The following is a 21,481-nucleotide window of genomic DNA, read 5'->3' as shown; positions in this document are numbered from 1 at the left end:
ATGGAAGGTACTGTAAATATAGTGGTTTACCACAACGGTGAGATTATACAAAATACATATGAGGGGTAAGTTTTATGTGTGAGAATCCATTTTCATTTGTGGTTCCATGCACTATAACATTCGCGGAACTACAGTACGGTATCTATCAAAGCATAGAGAGTAATATTTTAAAGAGGGTGATCAATATTCTCCATAGGAGTTCCGTTGTCGTATTTAGCGGCCTAATACAGTTTGAGATTATGGCGATCATTGACGAAACAAGTATTCAACAGATGTTTCATATTCACCAGCAAATTCAGGTGCAACACCCAATGATTAATTTGTATGTTGAGTTTGAATATATAGCTGCGGATGAGATTCAACATGATCCAGACGTGCAAGATGACAGAGTTGAAGCATACGAAGGAATGAACAATGATAGCGAAGAGGAGTTTGAAGCTATGTATAAAGCCGGTGACAAGGATGAGGACAGCGATGGGAGGTGAGGAAGTCGCTGAAACTTTAGTGGTCTCACCCGCAGTTAGTCAATCTATGAACATTCTACTTTTTATGCGTAGCTTGGATCTTGACGCCATGCATGCATATGAGTTCCTTGAATATGTGCACATAGGTATGTGAGGAGTGCGTAGTTGTTTTTCTTAAGTTTTTTTTTTACAGATCGATGAAAGACAATTTATTTTTTTATAGGTGTTGCTGATTCTAAGGATGGAAAGTTCAGGATGAGAATGGAATACAATTCTAGAAAATTAGTCATTGTGGCAAAATGCAAAATGTAAGATTTATGGATATGGGTGCGATTGGCTTCTCCAAGTCAGATTGATATAGAAGAAAGGTTGTTGGGAGATTCGGAGATACAATGGGAGGCACATGTGTTTCATGGGAACGATTTCACAAGATCACTCCAAATTAGACTCGGACACAGTTGCTGAGGCTATGAAGGCATTCGTTGAATCCGACACATCCATAAAGGTAAAATCTATAATGGTAGAAGTCCAGGCACGAATTAACTACACCATTAGTTACTGAAAGACTTGGTTGGCAAAGCATAAGTCGATAGCCAAAGTTTTTCATGGATGAAATTTTTTTTACCAAGCTTTGTCATTGTGATTCTCAGCAATGGTTTAGAAGATGCCTGGTTCACACGTCCAAATAAAAACACAACCCCTGTATAACGGGGGTGATGAGGTAGACAGTGTTAAGATACTTTACCGAATATTTTGGAGTTTTAATCGATACATTAGAGCTTTCGAATATTGCAAGCTGCTGGTTCAAGTTGATGGTAGCAACCTATACGGAAAAAATAAAAGTTGCCTTTTAGTTGTAGCTAGCAATGTGAAATGTCCTCTGATCTCTCTAGCTCTCGAGATATGGTAGAATCTTGTTGTTCGTAAGGTCTAATCAACCGTCAGATGCCACATCTCCAACGGATCAAGTTTACGAAATAGAAAATTCTTGTTAGCCTGGTAATTAACAAAAATATAAAATATTATATTATAACAGAAAATAAAAAAGAATAATATTATCAAAAAGTATACATACTAACAACAGAAAAAAATAGAATAATATTATTTTCAAAAATCAATATTATTATTAATTATATTATTTATTCATATTAACAGAAATAACAGTACAACTAAATTAATATAAATCAAATAAACAATAACAAACTACTAAACTAATGTTAATCAAATAAAAACTAACAAATTAACTGAAAATAATAAAGTTACATAATTAAGATGTCCCAAATATTTGATAATATGATCTGCTGTGGACGTATAATCATATATCATTTTGAACATAGTAATCTCACTCTCAACTAAAACTAACTTACTCACTCTCAACTAAACTCTAAAATCTCTATGCATATGTTACTACCCTAAATAAAGACACTTCCCACAATAAAAAAATGAAGCACCCCACCTCCCATTTTATAGCCTCGGCGCCATTAATGAGCCACTTCCCGGAGCAAGCCTTATCTTCTGTATGGAGACATCGACCAAAAGTGGTCAAAATACATCCTACGTGTTGTCCTGGTGCTACCACGTGGTGTTCCCGTGCTTGCTTGAAAAGTAACACGTACCCTCTATGTTGCTCTGGAGCTGCCATGTGGCGTTTCCCTGCTTGGAAACACTGATAAAAGTGCTTAAAAAACATGCATAGAATCTCGATAAAGTTAATACGCAAGATGCGTATTGTCTTGGGGCTACCACATGACAAATCTTTATTGAAAATTTTTGATAAAGTTACCTCAAAACTCTATAAAAAATTTTTGCTAAAGTAACATGAAGGGTGCGTGTTACATTGAAAGATGACACGTGGTAAATTTTTGTTGGGAATCTCTGATAAAGTTATTTCGAAATTCTGCGAATCTCTGATAAAATAACAAGTACCATGCGTGTTGTGAGAACATTTTATGAACATCCATATTTCTACAAAATACTCTAAATACCAATATTCAATAAAAATACTATTTTTTATATCTCAAATAATTTCTGTTAATATTACCGTCTTTTAGTTATTTAACTCCTGAACATTAGATAGGACATTAAACATAAGGGTCCATCTAGTGTACAGATGTGTTTTGGTACAGATTTACAGATTTTTGTTTTTTATTGATTTAAAAGTGTATCACTAAAAGTGTTGCTTAAAGAAAAAGTGTTACCCTTAATCGTTAACTTGGCTCTGATACCAATTTTTACCAATTTTTAAAATTAACTCTTCATATTTTGCTTCGAATAAGTTTATAATTTGTATAGATTTGGTTGGTGGTACTTTATAATTTGTAATTTCAAAAGTATTGAGCATTTCTACTATTACTAATTCTGATTTCATTTTTATAGTTTTTCAATCTTGTTTTAGTTTATAATGTTCTTTTTTACATTGATTATTGTATATAAAATCTTTTATCTGTTTGTCTTTTTCTTTAATATAATTTTTCAAATTCTCCAAAACTTCTTTTATTTCTACACTTTTTGTTGTTTCTAAATGTCTTTTTAATTTTTCAACTTCATTCTCCATTTTTTCTTTCAACAGCTTTAATTCTTTTAAGTCATAATATGGTGTTTCAGGCATTTATAAATTTTTTAAGTTTAGTTCCAACTTGTTTATATTTGTTCTTATTTCTATCCTTTTTATTATAAGGTCATTAATTTCGAACTGAAGATTATTTAATTTATTTTACTTTTTAATTTTTTTGCCCTTTTTCTTTTTATTTTATTTTCTGGTCTTTCAATCTTTGTATACTTCATTATTTATCTTAGAATTTCTGCAAATTCTATCATTGATTCATCACTATTTTCTAGAGATTCTATTAATTTTTCTAACTCTTTAACTTCTCCTTTCAATTTGTCATAGATTATTTTTAGAGCTTCAAATGCTCTTTGATTTATTTCAGAAAACTGTAAATAATTCAACCAATTTTCTCTTTCAAAGAGCTCTTGTTTCTTGTCTTGATAGGTTACATATATTTTCTCTTTATTTATTGTCATAACTTAGTGTTTAGGGTTTCATTTAATTTTTCGACCTTTTTTGTTAATTCTTTTATTTCAGAATTTTCTTCTTTAATCTTTAACTTAGATAAACTTAAAGGGCTATTAATTTTGGATTCTCTTATATGAAAATTTGATGAAACTAATTTTCCTGATGGTTCTTTTAGTAAAAGAACTGGGTTCTCAATAGCTTTATATTTTGGTATTTCTGTTTTTACAATTTTCTGAAATAATTCATCAACATAAATTCTTTCTCTGTTTTTAAATATTATACTATAATGGCTATTTGTTAAAGCATAATTTATTGCATATGTAATTGAAAATGGTTCATCGTCTTGTTCCATTAGATTCTTTCTGTGAAATTTATAAGCCAAACTTATAGATCTTCCAAAATTTTCAGTTAATAAAGGTATAGCATATCCAAGATGGGCATTGAATTTAACATTTACGTTTGCCAAGTTTCCATGAACAATTCTAATTATTTGATCTATTGGGTCATCAGTAATTCTTTTGTCACAGATTGCTAAGCTTATTGGTGAATTAATTCCTTTCATATATGTAGATTTGATTAAGACTTGTATAGTACTAATATGAATCCATCCAATTTTAGATCTTTTTTGTTGATCCTTAATTTTCTCAATCTGTTTACTCAATTCTTCATCATTTATCAAAGCTATTTCAAGTTCTCCATTAGCAGATTTTATCTTTATAGGGGCTTCAAGTTGAATTTTTTCATAGTATATTATATTTTTTCTATTAAAAACTTCTTTTAAAAGATTTTGTTTATTAAAATTTTCATTTGATTTGATATTTAATTCTGTTTTTAGAACAGCCTGTTTTTCATTATCTAATAAGGCAGATAATCTATAATAATCAGATTCTTCCGTTAATTCTAAACTTTCTAAATAATTCATGACTATGAGATTAAGATAAAGGCGTACCTTTCTGGAGAAAAACTTCCTTTATTTAAAATATTTTACATAAGATGTTTTTATCTCCAGAGGGGAGATTGAAGATACTAACTCCAGAGGGGAGTTTATAATTGGTTTTTCCTAAGGAAATTCTTCTTCAAACTATAGAATCGCCTCGGCCGCTTCCTCCTTGCTCTCCTAGCATATGATTACTCTTAGCCTCCTGCTTTCTATTGTTTGATGCTTTCTACAATTGCCTAAGCAACCTATTTATAATGGTTGGGTCTGATGGACAATTCCCATCCTTACCCTTCTTATGACGTCATTACTTACGTCATTGTTTATTATCTTGCACCAGCTACATTGTTGGTGCTCTATGACCTAAGCGCTTACGTCACTATGCAATAATGTTGAGAGATGCTTCAGATGTGCTGTCCTCCTCTTTCATCATGTGACCTTCAGATGCGTTGTCTTCTTCCTTTATCATGTGAGTTGATTCCGTTTCATTATTGCTTTCTTCAGATAACTCTGAGATACATAGCTGGCACTTGTGGTCTTCTCTGTCTTTTATCAAATAGCAGAGATTCCTCTTTATCCTTTCAGGGAGCTTTTCTAAGAGTCCAGATAAGTTGTAGAATGCTGATTCAAATTCCACTAAGAGTCTCATCTCTCTCTCTTCAATTTCTTTCCTTTTACTGGACACAAGCAAAGTATTTCTGCTTTTATAATTGATTCTTGTGTGAGATTCCCTTGTTATCTTTTGAGTTCTTTCGAAGACCCTTGCTAGTGTGCTGGCTAGTCTTCCTTCATGACTGTAGATTGTTAAATCTTGAACTTGATCAATTGGTTGACAATTTCCTGGGAAGACGAACATGAATATTACTTGGTGTGCTGGAACCAAGCATTCTTCTTCTTCATTAAAAATAGGTTGAATGTTCGTAAATTTTAGGGATATATCCCTTGGATTTACGTTGTCAATCATATTTTTAAATCTCTTTACTGCATCAACGAATCCTGCAGGACACTCACTAATAATTTTTAAATCATTAAAAATTAAAATTGTATCAATTAATCCATACTGGAAAAACTGATAGGTGTTAGATGGGGAAGCTTCTGGAAATATAACCAGCTTTGTTAACTGTTCTTTGGCAATAGGATAATATCCCAAGATTGCCCTTTTTTCTTCAGTCCAATTTAGGACTATGTTAAGGGTTTCTCTGAGATTTGATTTACAGACCCTTTTCTTTTCCTTGATTTCAGCCCTTGTAGGAATGTTTCTTATTATTCCTGTTCTCTGGGTTTGAATTGGAGCTTTATCTGCTCTTTTTAGGGTTTGCTCTGGATGAAGAGCTTCATATTCCCTGAAAGATTCCTTTACTTCTTTCAGTGTTAAAAATCCTCCTTTATGAATTATCCTTGATTGATGTGTAAATGGTGCTGCTTTTTCCCAGGCATCATATACTCCTTTCATGGGGCCATTATAAATTACATAATATTTTTTATCTTGGGTGGATTTTTTGATAATTTCAGCAATTGTTTTATTTTCTGGAATTTTTTCTTCACCTGATTTGTCCACCACGCTTAGCTGGCTGAACTCTGATGGTTTTGGATGTTGTGTTGATTTCATTACTTCGATGGCCTTCTTGAGGGATTGGATCTGTGTCCTTATTTGCTAACAATGCTTGCATTTTTCGAGTTCTTGTTCGTATTTCTGAATTTCTTGATCTAATGCGTTGTAGACGAACTCCATTCTCTTGTTAATGTATCTGCAATAACATTTTTGTCACCCTTAATATATTCAATTTTTATTGGATATTGTAACAAAAATAATTGCCATCTTACCAATCGTCTATGATTATAATCAACCTTTAAATTATATCGTATGAAACCTGTTAGGTAACTTGAATCTGTCCTTAATGTAAATTCTCTGGGTAGTAAATCAATTTTCCATTTCTTAAGAGATTTAATAGCTGCTAGAGTTTCCTTTTCATGAGTGGTATATCTCTGTTCTGTTGGAGTAAAAGTTCCTGAAATATACCTGCAAAGTAATTCCTTTGAGGAATATTTAGAATCTAGTGATTCTTTTTTTTATTCCAAACTTTTTATAGCTTTCTTAGCTTTTAGACATCCTGACCAAGTTATGTCTGAAGCATCTGTTTCTACTATTAAGTAGTCATTTTCTTCTGGAATATAAAGTTCTGGAAGTTTTTCACATAATTCTTTAATCCTTTGAATTTGCATACTGTCTTTTTCATCCCATTTCCATTCTTTTTTAGTACTTATTTTTGGAAATAAGCTTTTAGTGTATTCTGTTATGTTCTTTAAAAATCCTTGATCAGAAATATAATTTATACACCCTAAAAATCTTTGTAATTGTTTTCTATCTTCTATTTTATTAGGAAATAAATTTATCTTTTCTAGGACATTTGGCTGCAGTTTTAGCTTTCCTTGAGTGGTTAGAATTAACCCAAGAAACTCTATTTCTTGTTTTGCTATTCTTGCTTTCTTTTTGCTAAGAACTAATCCTTTTTCTTTACATCTTTCTAAAACTATTAATAATTTTTGAAGATGATCTTCTTTATCCTGTTTTGTAAAAATTAGTATATCATCAATGTACACTAAAACAAATTCATTTAACTCTTTTAGATTTTCTTCCATAAATCTTTGATAAATACCTGGGACTTGTTTTAATCCGAATGGTAATACATTCCATTCATAGAGCAACACACTTGTTGATTCTTTTGTTGGGCAAGTAAAAGCAGTTAATTTCTTTGTTTCTTCGTCTAAACGAAGTTGCCAATACCCTGATTTTGCATCAAGAGATGAAAACTAAGTTGCTCCTTTGATTTTTTCTAAAATAGAATCTTTTCTTGGAAGTTTGTGAGCATCACCAATAGTTGCTTCATTCATCTTCTTATAGTTAATAACCATTCTTCGTTTTCCCCTTTTAATTTCATTATTGTTTTCGACATAAAAAGCTGGAACCGCATGAGGACTTTTACTTAATCTTATAATTCCTTTTTCCAAAAGATCTCTACATTCTAATGAAAATTCTTCTCTATCTCTTGCGGAATAAGGAATTTTATTTGGAACATTTATCTCTTTTGTAGGATCTTTTAATTTAATACTTACTAATTCGTTATTTGTATTTTTAATATCTAAAGGATTTTCAGCACAAATTTCATCCAAAAGTTCTTCTATCTTTATTTCAAGATTATTTTTTGGGATATTTATCTGAAAGTATAGATTTAAATAACATGTCTCTAATATAGAGAATATTTTAAATTTTAAGATCTTATCTATAGTAGTAGTCGATATTTTTATTCGTTTTGATTTTTGATTTATTGAAGAATCGTGTGGAGCTTTTAAAACTATATATGTTAATTCTTGAATGAATGGATGATATAGCTTTAAAAAGTTATTTCCTATGATAAAATCCATTCCAGAATCTAACATATATATTGATGGAACAATGAACCTATAATTTTGAATAAAAATTTCAACCATCTCTGCTTTTTGGTTAATTTTATGTATTGATTTGTCAGCTATTCTAACTCTTAATGGTTTCTTTAATTTTTTCCAATCAAGTTTTATATTTGAACTAGCAAAGCATTGTGTTGCTCCAGAATCTATGAAAGCATTTATAAACTTTTCTGTTATTTTTATAGTAATAAATGTAGCATTATTACTCAGTCTCTGAGTCTATTTCCGAGACATATTCAAAAATATAGTCTAAGTTGTCATCAGATTCTTCTAATGGTTCCATGAAACAAGACTTAGCAATTTCTATTTGTTTAGTAAGATCCTTTTTATCCTTCTTTTTCGGGCATTCATTTGCATAGTGTCCTTCTTCTTGCCAATACCAACATTCTTTTATTTCCTCTCTTATTGCAGAGGTTGCTCCACCAAAATTATTTTCAATTGTTCCTCTATTTATTTCTCTTATAAATCTTCCCATTATAAATTCATTAGCAGGATATGGAAGTTTTGTTATATACATACTAAGATAATGATTTTTATCTTCTTCTTTTAATTTGTAATAATGTATTCTATATTCACATATATAAGACTCCACATTACATAAATCATATATATGAATATTAGCTAAATGATTTTTTGCTTCTTGATATTCTTTATTATAGACTTCTTGTCTATGATCTGTAATATTTTTTCCAAAAAATTCTTTATATAGAATCATCATTATATATAATATCTTATCATAAGCTGATGTTTTTGTTTCTAATTCTTCTATTATTTGGTTTTCTATTGATGTCATATAATCTCTTATAGTTCCTTTAGTATGAAATCCTATGTAATTCCAAATGTCTCTTCCAGACAATTCACTAAGTTTTGGATTAGTAAAGGCTTCTAATAAGAAGGAATTCAACCAGTTTTCGAAAATTTCTTTTTCATTCTTTTTACAGTCTAAATCGAGCATTCTATCTCCTTCCATTTCCTGGATTTTAGGGATGTATTTTGATGGTATTTTGTATATTTTGAATCTTTATTTATAAAGCCTTTTTTAAAGGCATAATTATCAAAACCTGTTTCCCATTTAAATTGAGATTGATTATCCTTAGATGTTCCAGCTTCATTTTTTACTTGTATTGGAATTGCTGGTTCTTCGTCACTTGAATAATCTAGAATGTGTTCTTCATTTTCTATGTTTTCAGAATTTACTAATTCTTCTTCTATTTGAAAACCATGTTCCATAATATTATTTTCTTGAGCCATTTTTAATTGTTTAAAAAGCATTGTAACTTCTTCTAATTTTTCTTCAATATTCATAATTTCAATGGTGGTTTTACTTTTAAGTCTGTTATGTTGATTATATTTTGAAATTTTTCTTCTTTGGGATTCTCTTTTTCCTTATTTCTTTGAAATTTTATGGATACTAATATTTCTTCAAGCATATCTACTATAGAATTTAATTGTGGGTTGAAGGTATGATAAAGATGTGGGGAATCATTTCCATGGTAACATTTTTTAGAAATTCCGTGTGAAAAATAAGTTTTTTCAGGTTTTTGAAGTCCTTCAATAAAACTTATAGTAAAATAAAGATTTTGAGAAAAATCATTTTGTATTGATTTTAAGAATTCGGTGTCATTACAATTAACATTAGTTAAAATCATTAATTTTTGATCTATTAATTTTGATAACTTAATTATTTCTTCTCTTAAATCTTCTAATTTACTTTTTTCCATTAGGTGACGCTTTTCTTTGTGAAGAGTTACAATTTTAAGTGAAAAGTGTAGCTTTAGGATGTATAGTTTAAATTTTGCCACATCTTTAAATCTTTAAATCTGTACATATTTAAATCTGTACCGTATAATTCTCTTAAACATAATTGTAATACAATGCTTGTTGAAAGTTGAAACTTGAAACTTGAAACTCCCTCAACAGGGAAAAAAAACTATAAAACATTAATTGCATTGATTTCAGCATTACGCTTTCCCAATTCATCACCATTCATCTCTCTTCAGGTTGCGAAATCTTTTGTCTCACATAGAGAAATTAGTGCATAATAATATGGGCCAAGTGTGAAAGTTGATGCGATTCCAATGGGAAAAGAAACAAAATAAGAAAGAAGATTTGATATATATCTCGCTTTTGCTTATGCGATTTAATAGTTTACTTTATTGTCTTATATTACTATTGACCAAGGCCACATACAATAATTGATTTTGTCGACAAGCTTTTAATAAATTAATAAATAAAATTGTTATCTTGTGTATTCACGTTTGTCATACATCATTTGTATTATTATTAATTATTAAATAAGATAATTTAGCTGAATAATAAGTTTCAGTGGGTTGGGATTGTCATGTTGCATGAGTTATATTTTGGAAGTGCGCATGCATTTGATTGATATTCTTTTAACACCCCCCCCCCCCTCTTCCCCTTTTTATTTCTTGAATTATATTTTCTTTTCCTTTATTTTATGTGTACAGTATGATTAATTAGTTCGGTCTCCTGTACCGGCCACGAATAGTTGATTTCAATATCTCAATGGACAAATATCTGGAAAAGTGAGAATTTAAAGTCAGTAAATTTGTTACTTGAGCTATTTTTTTCTGAGTAATACTCGTAATACTCAAATCAGTTTTAAACAAAAATTAGTTAAACATTTGTCTAAAAATGAAAAGTTAGATACTAATTTGAAAAAAAAAATATTATTTATATATCAAAATTAGTTATTAATATATTTTTGTATAAATATATATTACTCAATTTATTTTTAATATGTATTATATTTTATACTAATAGCTAATTTAAATGATTAATTTTAGTATGAAAAAATCTAGAAAATCAATTAAAATATAACTAACTTGAAACTAATTAATTAAAAAATAGTTTTTATTTTAATTTTAAAATTTAAAAATTAGAATAGTGGATTTTTTTTTTGTAATGACTTATTTTTTAACTAATTGATTCTAAATTGACTACATACTAATTAGTTCTCTAAGAAAATCGTTTTAGTATATATACGTAATATTGTTGAAATTGGTATTTTACTATTTGTTTTCGTTGCGCATCTGATATGCCCTTCTACCATCTGTTCCACTTTAATTTTATCCTTGTTTTTATCTAGATTTAATTAAGTGAAAAGGGTTCATTTTCCTTTAATTAAGTGTCGAGAATTTATAAGATTCTAGACTAAATAATTTACGAATTCTGCTAGGTAGACAATAAAGAGTATAAATAACGTAAACAATGAACTATACTCTAGGTCTACTAAAACAAAAAACATTTCACCTCATTTATCCACCACAACTCTAGCCTTCCATCTTCCAACTTTTTTTCCTTTTACCGCAGCCGCTTCATTCTCCTTTTTCTGTCACACCATCACCAATGCACCTCACCGTCGCCGCTACCATCTGAAGAAGCAATACACCGCACTGTCGTTGCACCTTCTTCTCTCATGCATCGCGCTGCCCTGTGCTCTCTGCAACCGACGCTGCCATTGCACCTTCTTTTTCCCTATATCGCGCCCTAGATCTCGACGTCGCCGTTGCACCTTCTTCTCCCATGTGTCGCGCCGCCCCTATTCTCCCTACAAGTGATGTTGCCACTGCGCGCCTTCTTCTCTCCTCTATGACGTCGCACCATCGAGCAACCAGCGGCCATGTTCTGCCGATTGCACCTCTACCATTGCTTCCACGCCTCTGCGTCGTGTCTTTAACACTTCCATCACGTGCTGCTTTACTTCATTCATTCAAATCGTATTACCCAAATAAACATTCACTTAGTGAAAAAACCATCCGCATATATAGTAAAATCAACATTTGTGGAGCATGTATATGTAGAATCAACCAAATCAAGTAAAATATCAATGATATACCTAAATAAACATCCACTTTAAAATGAAAACAACCATATGCATACATAATAAAATGAATATTCGACTTATTTGATAAGAAAAAAGTAACGAGACAGCAAATACGAGAGCAATGGGGTCGCAATACAGCAGTGGCGGCATTAGCTCAGGATTGCGAGAGAGGGAAGGTGACGTCGTAGAAAAAATGATTCAAAAAAATTCAAAATTACGATTAAACCTAATTAATTCAAAATTTAATTTTTAAAATTAAAATTAACTTTTCCTTTTTAATCTATTATTTACGTTGTTAAAAAAACGTTATTTCCTTATATTTTCTCAACCAAAAACTCTTTTCAATCCAATATTACCATATATTCTAAAATAATGTTCATACCTTGGCACAAAGATATAACCATCCCCAAAATAAATAAAAGTTCACCCAAGAGAGCTGGCTTTGTTTATTCCTACCTGACTTCATAGAGGTCGGGCGCAATGACAGACAGCTCATCACTACTTATCTGAACAAATAACTAACTCCTAAAATATCCCTCATTTATTTAGAAGGAAAATCTCAAGAACCTCGTTAGGAAAGAAAACGGTCATCTACCATCAAAGATGAAACTATTCTAAAAGGTGGTTATCTATTCTACCATAAATACACTGACATCTTGAAATATATTCAGGATTTAATCTACTAAAAACCTACTTAAATCCTTACTAATTTAAGTATTAGAATCACTTATAAGTACCACCCTCATCTTCTCATGAGAAACTCAGACAACAACATCTTAACAATAACAGAAATTAAACGCTACCCCAAAAAAAATTTAAACCTTAAATTCAAGTCCAAAATAACCCAATTTTAAATACCTCTAAGAACAATACTTAGTTAATAAAATCCATCCTTTAAAGAGGTTGGACATTTAACTATGAAACAAGACTCTAGCTAAGAGGAGAATAAATTACGCTGGCACCAGCATATTAAAGGTGATAAAGCACAATATTCGAAGTAGCTTGAACGGAATCGAATTGGTGTAAATTCTTGAGAATAGATTGCACCGGAATTCTGTTTTTGTGTCTGCATTATTATATAGATATAGTATATATCAGGCTTGGAATCACATAATTTTCACATGATCAATGAAAATATTCTTCTATAATTTAAAATAAATTTACTACATTATATTATAACTCGTTTCTCACGCTTAAGCTGTCAAAGATGAATTCATGATTAAAGGTTCATGCTGTGTGCGTAGCTGCATCACCAGTAAAAACTAAAAAGTTGGTATATCAACTGTTGGCTCTGATGATATATATAATTATATATCAGCCTCTCTCTTTGATTTTTCATAGCTAGAGCTTAAAAGATTTTTAATTTCTTAGGCGCATGGCACATCTTTAACATATATTACTATCTTCAGACACAGTTCAAAAAAAAAAAACATTTAACTAAGATAAAAAAAACAATAAATAAAGTGTGACAATAAACCATTATTATTTATTAATTAACATAACGATAACTACTTCCATAATTTAAAACTTAATTGGCAATATGTTAAAATAGAAGAAGTAATAATTTAATATATATATTTAGTTTGCATTTTTATTTTTATTGTTAATATTTTTATTTTAAAATATTATAATAAAAATAAAAATAAAAATATTTTTTATAAAATTTTAAAAATAAAAATATTAAAATAAAAACACGAACTAAATAAAAACACGAAAGTGCACTACTGCAACATATTGCGTTTTTTAATTTAAATATAGAGGCAACAATAAAGTTAGATAGGGATATGGAGAAGACAAGTGCTTCATATGAGTGTGGTATTAAAATAATAGAATTCGAACCATGTGAATTTTTTCATAATAACAGGCGGCCCGAGTTGTTAAAGACAAAGAACACAAAGAGTTCGATTTCCTTCTTTTAAAATTTAAATTTTTCCAATTTTAAATTAGACCATCCGATTTATTCTACAAAATTTTTAAATTAAACAACTCACAAAATCTGAATTTTACATTCTGACACTTACAAACAACTGTCCCACAAATTTATTTTGTTCCTCGTAAATCCATATTCGAACACATCACATACGAGGCTTCCATAACCATAAAATTGAGCCGAACATATTGTTGCCATTTAAACAAATGAAAGGGTGAAGAAACAAACAAGTTAATTTAATTGAATGAATGGTCAATTATTTCGAGCGTACAGTATACTAATAAAAAAATTTGCAAAAGTAGCTTTCTTAGACTCATACTCACAGACCAGGGTTGGTGATCTCATGTCTTTTCATTGAGAAATTTCTGCATCCTAATTCCCACTTACGTACATATCAACAATTAAGATTGGGCTTTCTTACTTATCTCTTACCCCCATTTTAACTATATTTCTGTACGTGTCTTATTTTTTACGTTACTGTTATAATATACATTATAAATTTAATTTTAATATATTTTCAATCTAAAACAGTTTTATACGTGTAATTAATTATATAATGTTATTTTAAAAATATAGTAACTATATATATAATAAAGAAAACAGATTTAATTAGATGACTCAAAAGTCAAAACTGACTCGTACAATAATATTAACCATAGCCTTCATTTTTTTAACACATACAGAAGCAGAGTTACGCTCTCACAAATATTAGGTTGATTCATTATGGTCTTGCAAGTGTGAAGAAGATGGAGATAGAGGAAGAGAAATTGTTGTCGTAGTAAACTTGTATATGTGGAGATATAAAATGTTATTTTATGTCAAAAACGCCTATTAATGTTTTTTTTTTAAAGATAGCTTGTTAAATTTTTTATTTATTATTAGAAATGAATAAATTAAAAAACACCCGTTGGCATTTTGAACTCCCATATTTCCCAAATTATAACACCATTATCTCACATATGATGTTTTTTGCTCCCATTTTTAATTAAACAAGTCAATAATAAAAAATGAAAAATTTTTACTACTATATTAATATAGTTTTATTATTGATTTTTTAAATAATATAAAATTTTTTTTAAGATGAATATATCCTTTTAACTTAAAAATATTTAGACATTTTTATACAAGTAAAAGTTTACAAGTTTTTTTAACAAGTATGTTAAAAATAATCATTAAAAACTTACGGTGGAAGTTTGCAAAAGTTTCCCTAAATTAAATATGACGAATACATCGATCGCCTCAACTTTTATTTTTTAATTAACATTTTTTTATTTAAAAGAGTTTAATGAGCATCTTTAAATCACTCGGAAAAAATCCAATTTATTTATGCTCAAATGTGCTTTATTTACCCTTCATATTATGGAAAATTTTTTAAGTATATTGTCATATTAATGTTTCAGTAATTTTTAATTGTTGATCTTAATTATAAAAAATATATAATATATATAATTAAAATTAAGGGTTAAAAATTATTGATATATCAATATAGCAGTACATTTAAAAATCTTTCTATATTATAACCTTTGAAAAAAGTTTAGTAGCCAAAAAAGAAAAAGAAAACATTACATATACTCTTTAAAAAAAAGGTAAAAATTCAGTACAGTCAACATTATATAAAATTAATAGCTGAGAGACATTAAATAAAAATTTAGTCAAATCAATTAAATTATTTAACGATTTTTAAATATTAACTTTACATAAAATCGACTGTATTTAAATTCCTACCTTAAAAAATGGTTTGACTTAGAGTAAAATAGTGGCTAAAGTGGAAAGTGTCCCCACGTGCAGACCAAGAGTACAATAAGTCTACACACCTTAATGTTTGCATTACTTCCCTTTCAAGGCCATTTCTCTATTGTTCCTTCCACTCCATTTGGCCAATTCTTTTTAAAAGATAGATATTATTTTATTATTATAAAATAATAATATTTTAATAAAAAATATAAAAAAATTGAGTATTTTTAATTATCACCAAATATAATTGAAAGACAAATAGTTTAAGAAAGAATTAAGTAAGAATAAAGAGAAATTATTAGCATTCACCAGGTATGGCTATTGAGTTCGTGCACTAGACTGCTGATTTTTTGGATTACTTCCGGCGCTGAGTTTATTAACTTCTAAAAAATACACCTATTTTTCGTTTTTTAAGTGCTCCAACACAGCACTGCGATGAAGAAAATTTTTTGTCTACTTTTAATTTAAACTACTGTCTAACATAAATCTCGTTACCACTAATTGACGAAGGTCTCCTCTTCTCTCTGCTATAAATCAAAAAATATTAAATTTAGATTCCAAATCATTGAAGACAGAGGACATTTGACCAAATTTTAATATAAAAAAATATTGATAATTGTATTATTTAAGAATCTAATTTTTTATATATTGAAATTGTAAATAATTCTATACAGTTATTTAATTAAATTTATTTCGTTTAAATTTTTTTAATAATAAATTGAAATTTTAGTAACTTCTAGTAATACCATAATATATGAAAATTAATTCCGATCATCAGACATAGGCTCATTTTTTTAGAAATAAAGTAAACAGAACGGTAAAGTAGTGTGTGTTTTTTCTTATTAGTATGGATGTTAATTTTTTAATTTTAATTATAAAATTCAATCCTCAAATTTGAAGGTTATAAAATTACTAAAAAAAATCTAATCTTCAAATTTTATGATGACGGAATATTAAATTTTGTATGTACATAAATTAAAAAGTTTGATTTATATTAAAATTTAATAAAATATAAATTTAATGGTTAAATTTAGGATAAAATACTTAAATAAATCAAGGAGCTACTAATATTATTTAATAGCCCTAAAATAAAATACGTTACATAAATGTCTCAATGTATATATTTATGTAAATCGAATTAATTTAATTTGAATTATACATTTTAGTACTAAATTAAATCAATTTGATTCGAATTAGTAGGGTTATTAGTAAATTGAAATTATTTGATTCGAATTACTAATGATTGATATTCGAAATATAGCCAATGAATACTAAATCGAATCAACTAGATTCGATTTACCATTTAACAACCCATATATAGTAAATCGAATCAGATTAATTCGATTTAGTATTGATACAAATTATTGACATTTACTACTTTTAAGTTAATTACTTAATTTATTAACTTTAAAACATAAATATTAATAAGAAAATACTTCCACTTGGATTCAAATAAAATATTAAAAAAATCAAAATCAATAAGAATAGAAATTCAATTTTTGTGTTTTAGTTCAAATTCTAGAAAATCTATATTTTTATAAACTTATAAATTTAAAACATAATAATAAACGATTTCTAAAAATTCACTAAAAATCATTCTTTAACTCATTAGTATCTAAAGAATTATTATCGACACTTTTGATGTTGAGAAAGTTAATATAAAGTATAGCCCTCCAAGGTGACATAGGAGTTAAAATTTGAATTTTTTTTCAGAATAAAAAATAACATATACTTATACAATATAAAAAGACTAACTATATTTATACAATATGTAATTTAAAATTTTAAATATATTATTTCTCAAGATTTAAATATATTTATATAATATGTAATTTGAAACTTTCAATTAACTTTGAAAAACTAGTTGATTCAATTTACTACTCAAACTATATTTCGAATATCAATCATTGATAATTCGAATTAAATAACTTCGATTTACCAATAACCCTACTAATTCGAATCAAATTGATTCGATTTAGTACCAAAATTTGTAATTCAAATTAAATCAATTCGATTTATATAGATATATGCATTGGGACATTTATATAACGTTTTTTATTTTGGAACTATTGAATAATATTAGTGGCTCATTAATTTATTTAAGTGTTTTATCCTCAAATTTATATATTTAAAAAATTAAAATTTAGTTATAATAAAACACGCCAAATTCTAATAATATTAAAAAATACAATTATTCATCCAAATTAAAATTTAAAAAATGTCTGACATTTCTGTTAAAATTTATTATAAAGTTTGACAAATAACCAACTGATATTTAATCTTTATCTAACTTGGTCTAAATAAATTTGCACATGTACCATCGTACCGATCACATAATCCATTATTAGTTTATTAGCAACTCAAAAACAAAACCACTTTTTTCTCTTCTCTTCCAGTCTTCTCCTTTTACATCATCCTTACCTCATTCCATTCATAATCCCTTTCTCTCACTTCCACTCCACTCTCTTTCTCTTCCTCTCTCTTAAATGCAAGGAGAAGCAGGAAGGTCCATGTGAACCTTGACGATCAAAAAGTGACTCGTTTTCCAATTCTCTATTAATTATTATACACTTACATACCAATGGGTTCATGCTCTTCCCTTCAAAGAACCCAACAGACTGAAGAAAAAACCACCATGAAACTCAACCTCTCATCTTTTGCCTCCAAAGCTAACACCCTCATCATTCCACCATCACCCGTCAAGCCCAAAAATAATGAAACTTACCCGCTTGACGATTCTGCCCTTAACTCTCACCGCTCAACCACTACCACTTCATTCACAGATTATGATAAAAACGGTATATATATGTATATATTCCTCTTCTTTTCCTTCAAAAGTCTCTGCTTTTTTTTTTGGTTTCCCTTTTTTCGCTAATTTTCTTGCTTCATGACATAATAATGAAGCTTTTTTTTGGTTCAAAACTAATAGGTTTCCTATTAGACCCAAGCTTGGGTTCTTGCTCTTCAAATGTTATTCATAGGTGTTTTCTTAAAAGTTAGAAGCTTTTAAATTTTTTTAATAACTGTATTATAGATTTCGTCAGTTTGACGGTTAAGAATTTTTTTATTTTTTAGCTTTGGGAATTCCGATACAAACTTTTAATATTCAGAGCGTTGACAAATCCTTGTTAATTTGTTTCTTCTTATTTTTTATTTCTCTAAAAGATTATGCGTATATGTTATTGGTCGTCTCTTCGGCTCTGTTAGATTGATCGAATTCTAATTTGTTTATTTATTGAAATTCAGTGGTTATGTTTTGTTAATTGTTACCGTGTACAAATCCGTTCGTACAGAATTGTCTTGTGTAGTTTATGTTACAGTTCACTTCTACAGCCTCCCAGACCCAGTTACTTTTCACAATTATGAACATGAATTTTCTACCTAATTTTTCTATGGATTTTTTTTTTCTTTTTGTTCTAATTATCTCTCCTGAGGAGGAAGGAATTTTCTGCTTTCTGCTACTATACTTTGTGTGCTGAAAATGGAAAGGAAAAAATTGATAATATAAGCGTTAATGATGATTAATTAATTTGAAAGGGGTTAATTTGTTGTCCAGTTGTTTGTTTTATTATAGTACACACAGGGAGTGCTTACTACTTCTTCATCTTCTTTCTCCTCTTCTTCCATGTCTTTCCTTTTCTTGATCCTAATTGATTTTATGATAACTATATGTATATGATTTTTCTAGTAGAGTATTGTTAACCAAGGAATTCCCTGTGTACATGATATGGTTTAACTTAATCCCGAGTGCCCTTGAAGGTCTTGTAGCAGTTCGGAGCTTTATTTAAGGGCTTGTTGTTGGCTGATGAGTTGTGTTGCAATTTGAACCGGGGAAATAACACAACGACCCTTGGGATAAGGTTTTATTGGTGGTGGTGTTGTTACAATTTGATGAGTTTTTTTCCATGTTGATTTTTTTTTCCCACTTACCATTCGTGGTGAAGTCTTAGTTGAATCGATTATATGACTTCGATTGCTAATTGTGATTTTTGTTACAAATATGGAGGCTTTGGTGATAAAAATGCCATGTACATCAGAGCTGTGTTGTTTAACTTATTTTCGATGTGTATTTTGTATTTTAACATGTATTATATACAAGAAGTTGATTTGGTGATTGAATTTTTGGTGTACACCTAGCATAATTGGGTTGTGATAATGTTAAAATTTCTTAATGAAAAGTTATTATTATAGGTTGCCATCTCTATCCCTTTGTGGACCAGTAATTTTACCCAAGAGTATTATGCCAAGATTGGAGTCTACTCTAACTTGTGGACCACAATGGGATTGGCTGGTTGGCCATGTAGGAGTTACAATGAAGGAATAATTGGAGAGTTTTCAATAATATCTTTGAAAATTGATGAAGAATAATTGCCATTAATAAACACTAACTTGACTAAGATAAAATCTATTATTGAAAGAAACACATGTCTTTGGTGTACTAACACTACTGTAATCTGTTATCTGTCTTCTCTGACCTATTCTAAGTTCATTGTTATTTGTTCATGAACAATTTGTTGCTTTTATATTGCACAGGGTCTTCATAGCTCACTTGAACATATATTCCTTATGCGTTACCATGTCATGGATTCCATTCACTTGCTTTTCGCTTTTGCTTCGATTGTTGCATCTGAACATGGATTTTTCTTCTGTACAGCTAGCAAAGAGGAAGCATTTTTCGATTCAAAGGCTTGGTTAGACTCAGACTGTGAAGATGATTTCTACAGTGTCAAGGGTGGTAAGAAAACGCTCTTCCTTTAATAGTTTTCCATTGTTTGAAGTGGTTAACTTATGCGTCCGCTTAAACAAGTGTGGAAGTTCATTTAAGGTTCTGTCACTGGCCAATGAGTTGATGCATGCACAAGGCGGGATTCGAACTCCCGACACTTGCTTAAGAAGATTGCAGAGTCTTGTTAGATGTGCACGTAGCATGGTTGTTTCTTCAATGATCTAACATTTCTTTGTTTCAATTTAGAGTTCACCCCATCGCGTGGCACCACTCCAGTGCACCATTCTTTCGCCACCCCTGTGATGACCAATAGCATTCCTGGTTCTGCTGCCGAGCCATATCCAACAGAAAGGAAAAAGAAACTGTTGGAGCTTTTTCGCGAAAGTATCAGAGAACACAAAGATGGTGGCGAAAACAATGAAGGAGACAAACCAATTATACAGGACTTTCTACTATCTAAATCTGCAAACAGCACTCCATATTTCTCAGAGACTAACTCTGCAGGCAGCGCTGTTAAATCTAAGCAGCGGTGCCTGCCGAGCTTGGTGCCGTGCCGCAGCTTCAGCGAGAGGCGAAGGAAGGGGAGTCCGGGTCCGGCAATCGCTGCTAATGGGAAGGCTTGAGTCCTCCTGTTGCAATCTTTATTAGCAAACATAAATCTTCCGCATCTTGGAAGATGAAGTCAATGTGATATATACGATAAATGTATGTAAAAATCTTTAGTATATGGCTGTAAAAAGCAATGTAGAATTATATTATGAATTTGGAAGGAAAAAAAAAAAAGAGAAAAGAAAACACACATAAAGGAAGAGATTTTTATTTAGTAATCGATCTTATGTGATCAACTTTATGTTTTAGACTAGTGGGATTATTGATATTGATGGGAGTGACTATCAGACCACAAAACTTGGATATTTATTTTGTGAAAGATATTTAATTGGGAACTTAAAAACTCAACCCCTTAGAAAAAGGAAAGAAAAACGATTGGTTTTGTTAGCTGAAGTTGCGCACACGATTTATCCTGGTTCTTAAGATTTCGAAATTAATTTTTTTTTCTTCTTTTAGAGAATTAGAGTAATAATGGCAGATCCAGATAGTGTGACAATCCATTTAAATTACAATTACAGTTTATAAAATTAATTTGTTTACCTATGATGTTGACACTTGACACTCATCCTGGTTCTAGAAGTTAGAATTGGTTAGATGAGTTAACATGACCCCTATTTTTTTTTAAATGATCAACTAAGTTTTCTACTTTGCTATTCTTATTAATAACAAACTTTCGTCATACATTCATTGATATAATAATAATTAAACGTTACTATGGTATGGTAACTGTTATTTGGTATTAACATTTTTTAA

At 29.5% G+C, this 21,481-nt stretch overlaps 1 protein-coding gene across 1 annotated transcript; it reads left to right on the top strand.

The window, feature by feature from the left end:
- The first annotated feature begins 17,670 nt into the window (after positions 1-17,670).
- LOC112697216 (uncharacterized protein At3g27210) lies at positions 17,671-20,946 on the top strand. Its single transcript, XM_025750303.3, has 3 exons — positions 17,671-18,191; positions 20,048-20,128; positions 20,366-20,946. Exons 1-3 carry the CDS (start codon positions 17,975-17,977, stop codon positions 20,740-20,742), a joined length of 675 nt encoding a protein of 224 aa, XP_025606088.1. The 5' UTR covers positions 17,671-17,974; the 3' UTR covers positions 20,743-20,946.
- The last annotated feature ends 535 nt before the right edge of the window (positions 20,947-21,481 follow it).

The sequence above is a fragment of the Arachis hypogaea genome, chromosome 6 (assembly GCF_003086295.3).
Source record: "Arachis hypogaea cultivar Tifrunner chromosome 6, arahy.Tifrunner.gnm2.J5K5, whole genome shotgun sequence".
Taxonomy (NCBI): Eukaryota; Viridiplantae; Streptophyta; class Magnoliopsida; order Fabales; family Fabaceae; genus Arachis; species Arachis hypogaea.
Note: the sequence above shows the minus strand (reverse complement) of the source record. Positions and strands in the feature narration are given on the sequence as shown.